The sequence below is a fragment of the Anser brachyrhynchus genome (assembly GCF_964034855.1).
Source record: "Anser brachyrhynchus genome assembly, chromosome: 7".
In the NCBI taxonomy this organism is placed as follows: Eukaryota; Metazoa; Chordata; class Aves; order Anseriformes; family Anatidae; genus Anser; species Anser brachyrhynchus.
This window is the reverse complement of record NC_137701.1, coordinates 27,089,162-27,106,426: the sequence shown is the minus strand read 5'-3', so window position 1 is coordinate 27,106,426 and position 17,265 is coordinate 27,089,162. Positions and strand designations below refer to the sequence as shown.

The window sequence follows — 17,265 nt, the reverse complement described above, 5'->3', positions numbered from 1 at the left end:
TGTTCCCCTGCAAACCACCCACACATGCCATGTTTCTCTGCTGCTCCCTAGGTGCCTCTTCCTGCCAGTGCAACATTTCTCCACCAGAGTCATCCCATGGGCTGTGCTCAGGGATCCAAGAGGAAAATGAACTGAATGCTGCTTGAGGACACTGTACATCACTGACTCTCATCTCCCTATCCTGCAAGGAAGCCTGTAAGGTGGTGCAGACAGTGGGGCAGCCCTGAAACACCTCAAGTTTCATCTGGGGTTTACATGGTTCTCAGCAGGAACCCAACAACATGATCCACCCTTCTCCACCTAGCAAGGGTGGGCATGAAGGGGACTGAAAGCTTGCTTTGGGATCCCCCTTTTTGGGCAGATAAATACATTGGGGGTCCTTGTGCTCTCAGCAAGTGACTGTGCGCAGATATTAGAGGAAGTATGTGCCACTAGGCTCTGAACGCTTTTTTACCAGCCAGTCCTCATCAGGCTGACACATGCTCACTTGCAATATTCCTTTTACACATACACACACACTCACATGTCGGTACATATATAAAATATTTCCACTTACTGGGCACTCAGTAATATTTTGAGTCCACAGGCTCATGTTGGAGCTGTCCTCAATGGTGGTGCATCGCTTCTGCTTGTTATCCCAGCCGCAGTAGGGGTCTCTGGCTCCTAGGCATTCCCTGCATGCGCAAAGAGAAAAGATTAAAGCTCTTTGAGACTGTCTAGCTCTAAAGACACATATTCAAGCATAGCGCTTGTATATGACAGCTGTCAACTGTACCAAGGCTCAGCAGAAGAAACAATTTCTTCTAAGCAGAGGTTTACCTGCTTGGAAGGAGAGAACGTCTGAATAGAAGGGTGACAGGACACAAAGCAAATATCACTCATAGAAACTGTAGATTAAAAATCAGTTCACTTCTTTCCAAGGCCTAGGGAAAGAAAATGACTTTACAAATTTTAGTCAAAGAACACTTGTCATTGAGATATCTTTGTGCCCCCATGTAATCACTCAGCAGGCCAAATCTCACACAAAGCAACCTCTGTGAGTATGTTTTCTGACACTATGTCCATCCAAAAGGGTTAGACAAGCAGAATTAGCCAATGGACCAGTAATAAAGGCTTTCTATTAGTCCTGGCCTTTCCTGGAACAATGGCTTCATTTATAATCCCAACATCAAGATGTCAGTTTGGAAAAGTCACAGCAGAACATTATTTCTAAGCTTTTGGCTGCTTTGAACACTGCTGTATTCATTTTCCTCCTGAATCCATATTTACAGGCTAAGTGTGTGTTCCCAACATGTGAGCCGCTAAAGAAAAATAACTAGGGTTCCTACTGCCACCGAACAGAGAAGGTCAGTCACTGAATTAGTCTGTACCAATAAAATTCAGCTATATTGGTTGTTCCCATGAGTCGCTTTCAAATCGTTAATTTTCCTTAAGAAAAAAGAACAGTACCAGCCACACCATGCATGTGTTAGTGAAAGACAAAGAAGAGAGGACTAAACCCAAAAAGATTTGCAACACTATTTTTTATTCCAATAATCCATTCTCTTCTATCACACAAAAGGGCCATCAGGATCTTTCCAAAAGTCCCAAATGATTTGAAAACTGCCAATTAGGCAGCAGCAAGGGACGAAGGGGAAGAATTCAGTTCAAGAAGCTAAACGGGAGAGTAATAAAATTTATTCTAAGGGTTGGTATCAGTATGATAAATGAAACATCAAAAAAAAAAAAAAAAGGAATCAAATGCAATGAGATGTGAACGGCTCCCTCCCAGAAATCTTTGAAATCCTATTAGCCTGTAATCAGCCACAAATGAAAAAGCATGTCCCTTAAGCACAGCTGAAAATGCTCTATCAGCCTGTACTGACTCCACAGCCATTTGCCCCAAAGCAAACCCTTGATTGTTTTGTTGTCTGGTACCCATTGCTTTATATATATATATATGTATAGGCACATGTATATATACATGTGTATATATTTATATTTTAATTACAAGTTTTCAGTTTGCTCCTACATTGCAGAAAGACATTTCCTCTACTAAAGATTTCACATAGTGAGCTGTAAGGAGCATAACTTTATCTTTCATGCTTTAGGAAGGTAGTTACAAGGACTGTCTACTACATTTTTCCTTCAACTGCTTAAAAACACCCAAGGAAAAGGCAAAGATGATTTTGTCTCAGCCCCAGGCAACAGAACATCAAATATTTGCTTAGAAAAGACTCTGTATCCCCAGTCCAAGGATGCAGAAGGGACATGTGCTGTTTTGCTCATTACCCTGGCTAGGCACCCCGGTCCTACTGGCATCCCACTGCCCCCGTCCACGCCATGGGGCTGCCCCACGTACAGAGCTGCCCCTGCCATGCAGCAGCCCCTCGGCAAGGTCAGCATCGAGTCAGTGACTGAGCAGCCACAGGGGCATCTGCCCACCCTCTAGGTAACAGCACTTCAGGAGGGAGCTGTGCGGCTTCTGGAGAGAAGAATAACAATGAGAAAAGCAATGGGGAAAAAATGAGGAAAGAAGAAAGCCTGGGCTTTTAGTTACAGAGGCTTTTGGTCACGCTTTCAGACCCTGACACCGAGTACATGCTATTGTTTCCAACTGCATGAGGCCATTTTGCTGGGCGCCCAGCAAGCAGAGAGAGGTCATTGTAATTCATAACAGGGAAGGCTGTTGTGAGCATCACCCTATTATGATACACATTTTCTCTGAATTTAATTTATAGGAAAACATGTGCTGCATAAATTCAGGAAATAATCTCCATATGTTCTGTGCTGCAGCCCTCAGCCGCTCTGCAGGCTGCAATATATCCCGGTTAGGCACTGACCACTTTGCTGGCACTACTCGTAATGTATGTCATGTAGCTAATGTGCTGCTCCCGGCTGAGAGCAGCGGGCTGCATGTCCCTGATGGAGCACTGGGGTGGCTCAGCCCGCCTTCCCCGGCCACCAGTCTCCAGCTGATGGGCACAGGCGAGGGAGCTGCAGAGCTGTGGGAGGGCCGCGATGCCCGGCCCTGGCCAAAGCCTGGCCCTGGGAGCAGGGAGCTCCAGCCGTCTCCGCTCTCTGGATGCTGGGCGTAATGGATCCTCACCCAGCTGCTGCTGCCATCCAGGCAGAGCCTGGGCTCTGCTGAGTTGTCAAAACGTGCACTGTGTAATTTAACAACCATCAAAGACCGGGACTTCTCTCTATCTGACGGCAGACCCTCAAAACCATTTGAAATCTAAAAACAAAATAGCTATGCTGTCTGCCTCCCTTCAGGATTCAGAGCCCACTCATCTGCCTCAACTCTGGTAAGAAACCTATTATATCAACTGACAGCAGTACACTTAGGGGTGAGGAGGAATGTTATTTACTTACACACAATTTGCTCCATTTTTTTCCTTTTGTAAGCAGGAAAAGCATTACAATGTGCATTACTGCAAGAGAACATTTCTGGCAAGTACTTTAAGCGAACACTTCAAAACCCACCCTAATTTATATCTTTACAATATCTTTAGAATATATGTCCCTATTTATGTCATTAAGTGATAAAACCACACCAGCAAGCACACACCAAAAGACATACATATGTATGCATGCACACAGATCAAAATGCTTCACAAATGCGTTGTCATTCTTAGTAAATCAGGCACTGTGGTCTGGAAAATGGAAAGATATCAAGGTATTTCCCTATGTGTAGAACACAAAATAAATTGAAACGTTTATGTGTAAATACCATTTCACATTATGATACTGCCAAAAGGTCTCACACAGGCCTGCGGTCCCAAAGTCACGCAGGGCACTATGTAAATACTGTGAAATAAGATACAAAGGAGTTACCATGCTATAATGAAATTCTGATGTTTCAAAGTCCATGGGACTTGAGCCATTGGCTCGGAGGGGCCAAAATTTCATACCATACATAGAGTCTTCAGCAGTGAAAACAACAGCAAGGTTATCTCAGTGGCAGGCTAGGAATGCCCCTGGGAACTAATGACACAGTATCATTTCCCTTCATAATTCACACAGGTAGAGGGAACCCATTATCCCAAAAGACTACCCGAGCGTGGCAGGTTAACACTGGCTGTATTAATGCTAATGACTTAGTTAATGAAATCCCACAAAGTAGGATGTTTGTGGAAGTGAGATGGTGATGATACCACACGGTCCATGCCCCCAGTTCCCCTCTGGCCATCTAGTAACTGTAGTGCATTCAGTGAGGACCCAGGAGAATACCTCTTGACGGATATCTAAGAGGTTGGATTTATTATGACAGGGCATTACTATCAATAGCGATTCACTTTAATTCATTGCCTTGCAATAAATGTCTCATCTGAGGCATAATGGCATACACTGAAAACACTCAATTGAAAAACAATTCCATTTGTATCTCCTATTCAAGCTATTTTTTTCTCCGGTTCCTTATTCTCACTTACTAAGGATATTTGCATGAAAATAAGATCTTACTCATAAGAGCTCACCTGCTGCCTGCTGTCTGGGAGCTGTAAGCCTCCCTGTTGTTGGCTATTGCAATCATTTTTACCGCAGTCACCGGGGATAACACAAAGGATTATCACTGTGCAAGTGGGGCAGAAAGCACAGTGCTCTGAAGTCAATGGAAACTCTTAGCTATGACTCAAAAGAATTTTTACAGGGCCTCTCAAGCCTGGCTGTGCTGAGCCTTCACTAATAGCATTTGCTGTAAAAAGGCTTCTGCTACTGAGACTCTGATCCTGCCCAACATCTCCTCAAGAAGAGTCACAGCTTCATGAAGGAAGGGAGAAGCACTTTTTTGCTCCCTGTGCCCCAAGGGGCTACTTGGAGACATGTAAGGCATGAGGCCATGTAAATATCTCCATCAGTATTCCCATTCCTTAGAGGAACGGGGAAAAGGATCAGGGAGGAGAAGATGAAGGGAACCCAAAGGCAGAGGTAGGAAACTGGGAGGCACCTGAGAGGCATGGGCCCTTCGTGTGTGGCTGAGGGGTGGGCCCAGTACCTTGGTCCCTGTGGGCATACCTCATCCTCCTAAAATATAAATGGGTCATGGATAAAACAGAGGTCCTCCTAGCGCCATCCCGGGGGGGGTCTCTGAAGGTTCCTTCCTCTCACACATCCCCGCTGAGACCCTGTCTTGGGTCCTAATCCCACCTCTGCTCCCCACTCCAGGCATGTGACATTGCTGCAGCAGCTACAGCTTCAGCTTCTTCGGGAAGTGCTGCTCAGCACCATGCAATGAGGTGCATTGCCAGACAAGGAGGTCTCTGCTCAGCTCAGTGTGGGAGCTGCTCACCTACACGCTGAAAACCAGGCATCATCAGACTTCATCTTTTTTTTTTTTTCCCTTCTTTCTTTTAAAGTGGGCTAGATTTGTCCAAAGAAACAATAATGACGGATCATTGAGCACAATGCTTCCTAAAGAGAATGCCTGTTCCAAAATGCATTGCAAAGCAACAGCAGCCTTCTGATAAGCTAAATAACACAGGGATTTGGAAACTTTTTTGTAATAGCCTGAAAGACATCTTCTTTCAAAATCTTCATTAAAACTTAAATGTCTGTAGTTCAAAACTTTCTGATTCCCTCTTCAATTTGTTCTGGGTCTAGATAACTTCCTCTTTTGCTTGTTTTACCCTGAGAGCTAAAAAGCTTTAGACTGTGTAATAAATGGATCATCAAATCAATAGAACCAGACCCAAGAGATTAGTCTTCAGCAGACCAAAGGAAGGAAAGAATTACTAAAGCTTCTTCCCACTCGTACACACAAACATGCCATTTTGTACCAACAGCCAAGGAGTTGTCACCTGGAGCACTCACACTACAGGACTTGGCTTTTCTCCTCTGCCAGGACGCGCATGCCCTCCCACTTTTGTTCCCTCTCTCTGTATTTACTTCTTTCTCACTACTTTTTGGTGACTAAGAGCAAACAGGAATGAAATGACAGGACATCACAAGCTGCAGAGGCAGGGCTGTAGACCCAGAGACTGAGAAGCTCCTTTCCCAGACCATGTTTTCTAACAAAACCCCACCGTCATGCCAAGAGAGGGTTCTGCATCTTTGCTGATGATTTTTGGAACCAGTGGTGAACATCATAGTTGTCAGGGTGATACAATAGCTGTCATTTTGCACCTAGTCCTTTGAAATCCCACAGGCATCACCAATTAGTTCATTAGAGGCACAGAGATAGTGGTGCCATAAACCGAATAACGCAGTGCAAACATTTATAGGCCTGATCCTGCAAGGCAGTGAGCAACCTATGCTCATCCGTGCTCAGCACCTCAAGAGCACGGTCAGCATGTGTTCACCTTGCTCTTTTGGGGGAGTAAGATCCCACAATTTCACATTGGTTTTCTCCACTCTTCGAGCAGGTAACTGAGAGAAGAGCACTCTGTAAGCAACACGGGGGTTTTAGCTCTGTCACTTAGTTGCGAGCATGAGGCTGTTTGGCAGACAGGCATTTCCTGACAAGGTTAGCTTACTGTCCCATTGCTATCAACCTGCGGAGGGGCTGAACTATGGAAATAATCATATTAGCTTCCAGCCAACCAAATCATAATTACTGACAACCTCAATAGCCCATGCAAGGGAGAGTGGACTTCTGTCTTCCCTAAAGCCAGATGGCATGAAAAGAGAGGAATAAGAATCAAAAGGATGTTCGTGGCTTAAGAAAATAAGATTAGAAAGGGAAAAAAGCACCAGACCTTCAAACAATCCCCCTAATTTTGACACCTTTAAAAATTCAAACTGCAGAGATGAGTTAGTGATCTGTGCAAATCCATTATCTTTCCCCACTGAGAAGAGAAGCCAAGTGGAACTGAGCTGCTTTAGTCAGGCGCTGGTCAAGCAGCAGCTTCATTTCTCAGCTGGTGAACGCAACATATTCTGTGCCAGCTGCTACTGCTCTTTGCTCAAGACTTCTAGCCACAGACTTCATAAGCCATTATTTGCAGAATGGGGCGCTGCTCAGGAAGAACATAGTGCTGCTCATAGGTACCGCCACCGCGAGGGCTTCGGCTGATGTTCATCTAAAGAGCGAAGGTTCGGTATTTTGCCATTTGATACCGGACACTTCGGCATTTGATACTGGACACAGAGAATCTGGAGCATTCGTGTGCTGTGTGTGTATGCAATTTATCACCCACACATGCTTAGCATCAGTGCCTGGTGCTCTGCACACGATTTATTTGAACACACAGATTAAAGCCATGGTGTAAAACAACCTCTAGAACTGAGGTCCATTTGTGAGCTGAACACACGTGGCTTATTTGAAAGGAACAATGCACAGACACAGGCTTTTCATAGGCAGTTTCATTTCATTTTCCTTTCCATGTCAGGGACCTTGACTTGCTAGTTTCCACCTCCTGCCTTACTGTTTTCAATATCTCTTTAATCGATTGCAGCTTATAGATTATGGCCTCGTACAGTTTATACAACTATTCAATTTCTTACTTTCTGACATCCCATTCCATCATCTTTTAGCAACAGTGACTTCTTTATTGGATAGGTGTTTATTTTTATTTTTAAAGCTGTGAAATAAAACAACATTGCATTTATTCAAATATGAAGATTAATGCCATCACAAGAAAAATTCTGATTAAATCTGGATTTATGTTTACATCAGTAAAACAGGTTATTAAAAAAAATGAGTAAGCGTTGCTCCATAAACACTATCTGAAAGACACTCTTGTCACTGTGCCAAACAAAACTGACCTCCAACAAAAACAGAAGTACAGGGGGCCACTGACTACCAGCGATGGGATCAGTCATCCACGAGAAGACTCGGCTACTATTAAAGTCCTAATGAAAGGAATAGCCGGAAGGAATTCCTGAATGCGGGGCATGTTTGTCTGGACTGTGAAGCACAGCCATTTCCTAGCCTCAGCAGACTTTTGAGCCTTAAGAAAACATGCCCCTCAGGGCTGCCATATGGCAAAAAGCAGAGTGGAGCAGACATCCTTTGGAAAGGCAGCTTGGGCAAATCAGTGCACTCAAGTGTTATTCCCTCTCTCTGCCCTGTGTCAGTCAGTGTCTGAAGGCAGCTGTCATATTAAGATGTGCTCTGCTCCTGCGTTTCTGCTTTGTGGTTGCAGATCTGAGACTTCTGTGTGAACATGGCAAATTCCTCTAGTCTGGCGCTGTAGGTGGATCCGGGAAAAAGGGTGCTTTAGATGAGCAAATCTACTGCTAGGGGGACAGACAGGTGCTTTACGTAGCTTCTAGAAGATGCTGATGATTTAAGGACAAAAATAATGCTAAAACGGCAACTTAGGAAGGGAGAGAAAATTACAAAGGCAGAAAACTTAGAAAGAAATTTAAGTGATAATAAAAGTCTACAGTTATCACCCAGGCTGCGAAAAATAATCCATATTCAAGCAGCTCCTTTGTGAAAGTTGGATTTTGTGAAAGTTGGATTTTGTTAAGCTCTGGGTAATTATTTTCTGCTCAACAAGATACAGATTCGACAGACCCTTTGTATGTTAATGTATGTTAGAAAAGGCAAATAAATATTAGACTACCTACTGCAACTCTAAGGATCTAACATCCCTTCACTAATGCAGGGCTATTTCGACACCGTGTAAGGGGCAAAATGGCCCTGCCAATGTAGTCTACATTGTTTTTTCCCATGTAGCTACAAAAACACCACCAAACAACATCAACTCCACTTTTTAGCAAGAGACAGCATCGCTTAAATAAATGGATATTCTTGAAATCCAGCCCTACCCATGTGCAGACTGGAGTGTTCTCATAGATGTACAGTATTTTGGTGTTCTGACATGTAAAAGACACCAGGCAGAAGTACAACAACATGTTTTTCTACCACCCATACATATTTTATGCACTTACAGGTATTTATATTTTATACTTAAAACAGCAGCAACAACAAATTTGCTCTAAGTCCAGATTTTCCTCCCCAAAGAGGCAAAACAGCACATCTCCTAATAAAAAGTTGATGATGCCTCTGTAGCAATACAGTCAACTGGTAGTAACGCCGGACTTCTGTAACACCTCTGTGTTTTACACTGAAAATGCAGGCTGGAAGCTTGAGACACGAAGCAAAGCAGCCATGGCAGCAGTAAGGCAGTAGACATCTGGAGCCACGTTGCTGAATACGACCACTGCCTAGAATACAAATCTCATGACCTAATAGTAGCAAATTGCAAGAATTGACAGAAGCAATGGATATCTGCCCTGGGGCTTGCTGGAAGCTTCAGTTATTAATCTTGTTTGTATAACAGTAGCATCAATGTCATCTTAACATTATGTATTCCAAGAAAACTACCTGTTTTCCTGTCAGTCGCCGCTGTGTTGAAACTAATTTCACACAGCCCACCTAGCAGGTATCAGATGGTAACGACTTTTAGACATCATTGATCTGAGTTGGCCTAAAGCCAGTCTGCTAGAGGTCTTGCGAAGGATCCATATTCTAAACCACTCTTGATCTTGCGAGCAAATCACCTGGGCAGTATGCTTTAAAAATAAGGAGCAAACAAAAGACCTCAGCACATTCAACCTCCCTGCTTTTTCCTCCCTCCCAGCAACTCCAAAGCTCTCCCCCCCAAACAAATCTGCAACCTAGTCATGACAGTAAGGAGGCAGAAGCCCTGAAATTATCTGACTTTACCTGGCAATTTCTGAAGTGACCTTCATCTGTTTCAGCAGTTGAACAGCCCCAGACTCCTGCTACTGCTTGGTTTTCTTTCTACCACAGCACCATTCATTCAGGGTCATTTGCATTGTTCAGAGCTAAAAGTGAGCGCCCAGAAAGTAGGCAGACAGCTTAAAATGAATGTAAAGCTTACTGTTGGTTTGTGTATTTAATACGAATGCTAAAAACTGTAATAATTCATTTGGTTCTGAGCAGGGCCCTTTCACTCCTTCATCCTGTGCCCTATCCTTTTCAGTAATGCAAGCACCAGCAATCTCAGCACAGGCTTATTCCTCAAACAGCCTCGTGCTGGTTTCCCTCCCGGTACCACACTGCATGTCTCTCCTCACTGCTGTTTGAGATTCCCTTGTACTCAAATGCCATCTACAAAGTATGCTATTTTCTTCTTCCATGCCATTAAAGATAATGTCAAACAAGATGAAACTGAAAACCAATCTCTCTGGCATCATACTGGAAACATGTCCCTGCTCACTGCCTTACTGCTTACCCTTGCCACCTTTTTTCCCAGTTTCAGACACACATGGCCACGTCCCTTTCCGAGACTGTTCAAATGAAGCTCTTCAATCACTCTCCTTAGACCTGTACCATCCCCTCCAATCCTAGAGGTCCATATCCTGCAAATAGTATGGATGTGCTTAGCTTTACATATATAAGTAGCTACATTAAAGAAAATGGGAGTAATTGCCTGCTACAGCAGATGCAAATGTGTTTTCAGGATAGAGAAAATGGTATAATTTTGCACTTCTATTTAAAGAACACAAATCCATTTCATCTACCAAACTTTATTCTTTCCAAGAGCTTTAGTGATCATGGTTCTGTATGATGTCTTCATTCTCTGTCAGTGGGAGTCTTGCTATTTACTTAAATGCAACCAGAATGCCAAACCAGATGTTTAGTGATTTATTCTGATGTATTATTGGATACTGGAGATAACAAAGGATTGGGGTGAATACTCTCCTGTCTGCCTATGAAGTCTCCCAAAGCCTTGCAGAATTATTGGTGGCACAATAATTAGCTAATTTCCTTAACCTTGGAGAGGCCAAATCAGCCAAAGCAGATGGAAATCAGTGATTAAGCTTTATAATAACATTTTCATAGGATCTTACCTTTCCTTCTGCCTCTATTTTTAAAAGGATGTTCAATGTGCTAGATATTTTTCAAAACTTTCCAGGAGATATTTTCAAAACAAAATCTGGGCCAGCCTCAGCTCAGAAGAAGAGGATGGATGTTCAAGATCTTTGATTAATAATAAAGCATCAATGTCACCTCAGCGATCTGCTGGTTGCTGGGCTGCACTGAACAACAGTCTTCATTTCCTCCCCTACCCCTTTTACCATTTTCTCTCCCACTCTTTTTACCCAGTGATCGTTACTTGTTTGTCCTTGGAGGAACTATCATCACTCTGATGAAGAGGTCAGGATTTCCAGCCCATATTCAATTGACTCTTTCCCTGAAAGATGGAAATATTGAGGTCTCTTCTCAGACTGTATTATTCATGCAATTAAGTTCCCCAACATTTTCAGTCCTGAAATCTGGTACTTTTGTAAGTCTGTTTTTGCAGTCTTAAACTCAAATGCTTCATTCTTTTGTTACAGAGGATTTTGTACCATGGAAGGAGTAAAAAAAAAGAAGAAAATAGCAACAACAGTAAACACCAAAGCAATGCCCCAGGTGATATCTCAGATCCCTTAAAGGGTGGTATGGACGTGGTACAAGGACCTTGTTTGGAATTGCAGTTCTGCACTTTGGAAGGCAGGTAGTACAAAAGGGAGAAGGAGGGCAAAAAACTCTGCCTCATTACTGAGGCTGCTGACCCTTTTCTTCCAAAAAGTCCCTGAAGCCATTTCAAGAGTTACTCACCTACACGTACTTAGTTGTCTGATCATGGTTCCAGAGCTATTTAGAGGTGAGTTCTGTTTCTCACACAGATCTCAAGTCAGCAAATAAGAGTACTTGTCAGCTGAGTCATTTCTGCTAGCTTTGCATTAAGCACCATGGCCAGAGGGGATGCACAACAGAATTTAGGCCAAGTAGGAGGGCAAAAGCTCAGCATAACTCAACAGCAAACTCCCTGGAACAGGGTCAAAAAGCAGGCAGAGTTCAAATGACAGACTGTCACAGTTGCACGCAAGAGGATCTGGAGCTCCACATGGCCTCAGAAGCAGGAGCATCTCCGCTGCCACGAGGTTGACCTAAGGTAATACTCACTCAGCCTGATGGGATGCCCACACATGAGCACTGCACAAGGGGGAGGGGACAGACCATCCAAACTATTCTCAAAACCTCATTGTGCAACCAAACTGCATCCCAAACCTGCGAACTGTAGGTTTTATGCAAACTGGAAGAAGGAAGAGGAAAGAATGAATATCATCATCAAGTGCATTAAGACAAACCGTTCAGGACTGAGAGAGCAGAATATTTAAGAGACCCTCTGGTCTCAGCCCCAAACACACTTTCTTCTGCTCATTTGAATATGTAATAAAGAAACAGCTACAATATCACTCTGAGGCCAGCCTCAGGGTGCAAAGAGGCATGTGGCCCTGATGCTTCAAAGGGGCAGTACAAACAGATCACAAAATATTCCCTAAACAGCCAGCTTCATTTTACTACCTGTCTGACTGCAATTCCTAAAATTAATAATCTCATCCTACCCTTTGAAAATATTACTAAACAATTCCTGTAGATAGGCCCCACCTGAAAATAATGTTCCAGATCTTTAGTCCTCACCCCTCTACAATTCAGATCCAGGATTTTGTTCAGATACATTCTAGAGATACGGTGGTGTCAGTGACAAAGCTGCAATGCTGGCTCTCCAAATATCGCTCCCCAAAGCTTGAGGGCAACTTGAGGTAAAAATCCAAGCTCATTTGAAAATTGCAGGTAGGTTAAAAAGATTTCAAAGCCATGCAAAATCCAGCAGCAAGCACAGCCAAGCTACCACCCAGCAAAGCAGCCTTCAAAACACACTGCACGTTCAAAGGGCTTGCAGGTTTTGCTCGCTTTGGACATCTTCCTAATACTCTCCAGCGAGAGTGGGGAACGGCATACTGAAGCACAAGAGGAAAACACACACACAAGCAAGGTCCCTGCAGCCAAGTCCAGCCTGTAAATTTGGGCAGCTGACATTACAGATGTCTTCCTGTTGCCCTGCTGCTAAGACTGGCTGTCCTGAAAAGACAGATTGAGACAGGTCAGTAGGCAAACACAAAGCACTGCTCAGACACCCAGAAATATATTGGGTCAATGAACTACATCAAGACATGGGGCTGAGCTACTGGTCACCGTTTAAGAGATTAAATTGGTGCTGTGTCAATAAAGAAATAGTAAAGGAGATGGCAGAAATCCTTTTTCCATCTCTTTCCTTCACTGCTGCTTTTTCCTCTGCCCCTTCCCTGAGCCTTGGTAACAAGCCCCAAGGTTTAAAGCAACACAACAGCAACGATTGCTGGACAGGATTGATTCTGGGATCAATTTCCCCTCGATACATGATTGCCTGTTGCAGGGAGAAGGCAGGATGAAGGCAAGAGCTCTAAGTCAGCAATCGGGAACCCACATCAACCCCCGGGATGTAAAAGGCTGAAAAGTTTCCTGATAACGTGAGGCAGAGCCAAAGAAAATAAACAGTGTTGTGGTATTCCTGCCTGGGAGGCACAAATTCTCCCTCAGCTCAAAGCTTCCTGAGCCCCCATCAAAACAATTAGATTATAAAAACTGCTGAAACCAGAGCTTTTCAGGGAGGACAGTCCAGAAGTCACAGCATGACAAAAAAGTAAGCGGGGGGTGTTGCAGGGGTGGGAACCCTTTCTTCCGTGGTAGCTGTATATTGGCATGTATTAAGCATAGACACAACAATAAGCAATAAATCACAGCCCAGGAGAAGTGCCAGGTGGAATGCACTGGAGGAAATTAAAACATCCCTCTCGATATAGTTCAACATGGAAAGAAATACAAAGGAGGGCAAGTTGACTTATCACCTGTGTAGCCAGGATGCTAAGGGGAAAAAGGTTTCCAATATTTGCAGCTGAAAAAAATCAGTTGAATAATTTCCTACAGAAAAAGCTGAGCTTAAAAATTAATAATGATATCACAAACATCCTTTCAAACAAATAAATAAATACCAGCTTTCCTTGGCTTTCCTAAGCTTCCTTCTTTTTTTTTTTCCTCCTTCTTTCAAATGCACAGCCCCTCCACAAGACTCAGCCATGGAGCAAAGAGCCCATCACAATCTCCACACGCACACCAACTTGCCAGCACTGGAATTCAGCAAATTCTGACCTCCCACATGGCCAAGTGTATGCAACCCACCATGCTGTCTGAAGACCACACCTCATGTGGTACAGACCAGTGATTGGCTTACATTGCTTAGAAGTATGAAACTAGTCATGCTGGAATAAAGTTTTACCACCAGGCGATGATGCCCTGGCCCTTAAGTCCTAAGTAGATGGTGCTCCTGTGAGGCACCCTCCAACCACTCTTGTTTTTTTTTCCTGCTTGTTCCTTTTTTAGGCAGTTGAGCAAACCTCCACCCATTTGAGCTTTAATGGAACTGTCACACAGAGTACTTACACAAGCTGAAACTGGGACACGATCTATAAATTACCGGAAAGTTGAACTCAAGATTAGGAAAAGAAAGAAAAGGAAGAACTCATTTCTCTTGAAACTGGATCATATATATGTATACACACATAAATATTCTGAAACTGAAACTCTCCAGGACAGCCTGAAGAGGACAGCTGTTATGTTCTACCTTTTCAAATCTCTGCTTTTAAGGGCTAAGGATGGGATGGCGTTTTCCAGCTGTGATTCTCTTACTAAACACTTCGGTGTCAGCCTCTCTGTATAAGCCGCTAAACCTTTACACATTAAACACTTCTGAGTCTAACTTGCAGTAATGACCAAGTTGCATTTTCCAAAAGGGTAATTAAGAGGTTCAGCAAAAACAGAAAGAGCTAGCACTTTTATATTTAGACAGACATGAATTTGGTACAAGCTGATAGATAAACTCTACTTTTTGAAAATAAAATGATGGTGACATTTTCTGTATCATTTTTTTGGCCAGAGAACAGGGACGTCTTGCACTAGGCCATGAAAGAGGGAGTCCATTTAGACAGTGCTAGCAAATTCCTTCCTCTTGTCTAGCACAGAGGACATCAGTTTCAGACAAAACTCTCATCAAGAAGAGCAGGGCAAAGGCATGAGAGGAGAGGGAAGAGTGTTTTTAGAGATGTAGACATGCAATTACCCACAGCAGACCCCACTACACTCTCAGGGAGCATATGTCTCAATCAGTTGGTATCACACTGGTTCACCTGCTAAAAAGGGGGATATTGTTCAGATCCAAAAGCCTTCTGCACTCATTTCTGGGTGGAGAACTGCTCTGGAGCCAGGGCTGACAATTAAAAATTTTTTTCCTACTCCTTTTAAAAGGTGCAATCAAGACACAGAATCTATCCAGGTGTAGGAGGTGTCACACTTGAAATGAGCTATTGGGTTCCAAAAGCAATGAGAAGTGGCCATGCAGCCCAGCCCTGCCTCATCAGATGTTTGAGAGGTGATCACTCAGATAAGCAAGAATAGGCTGGCTGCAACCCAAATTCAGAAACCTGCAGCCCTACAGCCAGCAAAACACATGGAGCTAATAAAATCAACAAATCAACAGTGAAATGTCAAGATAAAAAAATAATAAAAAAAAGTAAATATTGCCAGTCCTTCCTTGGTAAAAATACAATTAATTTCTGATGAAGATTAATTAATATTTACCTAAAAAAAATAAAAATCGCGTATTCTCACTGTGCCTGTCATGAATGTATCTATCAGGAGATGCACTTTCAACGGTGTCTTTTGTCTTGCAGTGATGAAAAAAGGCATTCTACACCAAATCAGACTGGAATACGTTTCCCTGGTGCTTTTCATTTAAGTTGAAGTAGAATATATCAGAGCTGTAAATTTGCTTACCCTTCTGTTCTGTACATGGAGCATCTCTCCAGAGGAATTTTTAGCACTCCATTATTTAAGCCCACGAAGAGCGACCTGTCGCTGTGCAGGATTTGGAGACTCTTGATTGCTTCCCGTTGTCCGTCAGGAAGGATCTGCATTTCCTCTAAATAACAACTCCTCAGGCTCCTGTTAGTGGTAGAAAGGGCCTTCAAGATGGTGCCATACTCTATTGGAACAAGAAACAAGGCACAAGTAAATTTTGGAGACATTGACTTCACGTCACACCTACCTAAAGACTGAAATATTAATGTCATCTTTATACAACTGCTTTAAACCTGGTTCTGTGTCACTTACAAATATTAACACACCTGCTGCCCGTGGTACAGAGTGCCCCAACTACATGGTTACATTCCTCAGCAGTTCTCAGATATTAGAGAAACCATCTGGGAATGCATTTTAATGGCAAACCAGAAAGATATGAACCATCTGAAGAGTGAGTACCTGGAAATATTTCCCAGTTGGAGCACTGAGGCCAAAATCAGTCTGGTCCTGTTACCAGTGAGCTGTACAACAAGGTGACCTGAGATAGCAGGGATCATTTCTGGTGCCTCAAAGTCTATATTTCTTTTGGTTTATGGAGCAGATCAGTATGATGTGATGCCATGACAAATGACAACAGATGCAGAGGCCCTGCTGGAAATCTCAGAGGCCTCTGTAATGACTCCATGGGTCACGGGTCTAATTGATCCTCTTCCTGGAAGAAGCCAACCTGCCAGCTCGATGAGGGGATGTTATGGCATCAGCAGTGCATATGCAGAAACATATACATTTGTGTTCACAGTGCTCTTAACCAAACAATTTAAAGATCCGATAAAGTGTGGGAGATCTATGCTGGGGAAAAGGGGGTAACCACACTGTTTTTCATTAAAACCCCAGAAGACATCTGTCAGTCCCGACTGTTCTTGAACTTCAATCTTTCTATCCAGATAACTTCTGTATTGGTGCCAAAGCTCAGCAATTTACAGCACTGGAGTTGGCTGCCATGCAAAGATTTTTTTTTTTTTCACTTAGCAGAACCTTAAGGGTGGAACAAGACTGAGGCCAAGTCTGAGAACAACTTTGTTTTTTTTTTTTCTGAGGATTGGGTTTTGTGTTCAGGGCTGCCTCTGAGCAGGGCTGTCTCTGCTTAAGCATTTGAATGGGTTAAACATTTCAGGTCCAGCAGAGCTTCATCTTTGGTCACCACTAACCAGGGCCAGAATGCAGTGAATAAGAATCTGATCTAATGGCAGAAGACCTTTCCACACAAGTGATGTGAGGCAGAAATGATCCCAGCTCTCCGGCTCTGAAACTGAGACTCCTCACTTAAAATATCAAGATATCAAAATAACAGAACCATGTCATATTTCCATGTTAGTACAATCTTCTCGTTATAATCAATGTCCAGTGAGGCTCCCACAGTGGGAACATTACTAAAAGACATCAAAGATGATCACTTTTGAAGTAAGTGGAGGTAAAAGTTAGATAAATTATGACACAGTCTGGGAAGACGGTAACATGAGAATGAAGCAATGACTCTGCATTCAGATCTGAGATTAAACTAACACTTATGGAGACAATCCATCTTATTCTAAAGTCAAAGCTTCTGCCATAGAGGATAACAACATTATACCCATGAGGCTGGC

The 17,265-nt window shown here is 43.2% G+C and overlaps 1 protein-coding gene across 8 annotated transcripts in view; it reads right to left on the bottom strand.

The window, feature by feature from the left end:
- Nucleotides 1-17,265, bottom strand: part of SEMA5B (semaphorin 5B) — a 270,791-nt gene that overhangs the window by 45,055 nt on the left and 208,471 nt on the right. For all 8 annotated transcript variants that reach the window (XR_013954042.1, XM_080601339.1, XM_080601337.1 and 5 more), the window contains 2 exons: nt 15,599-15,806; nt 557-674 (listed from right to left, as the gene is read on the bottom strand). Coding sequence is in view for 7 of the 8 variants with exons in the window: in XM_080601339.1 (XP_080457465.1) it covers nt 557-674; nt 15,599-15,806 (326 nt within the window). In the remaining variant the exon portion in view is untranslated. The remainder of the gene's footprint in view (nt 1-556; nt 675-15,598; nt 15,807-17,265) is intronic.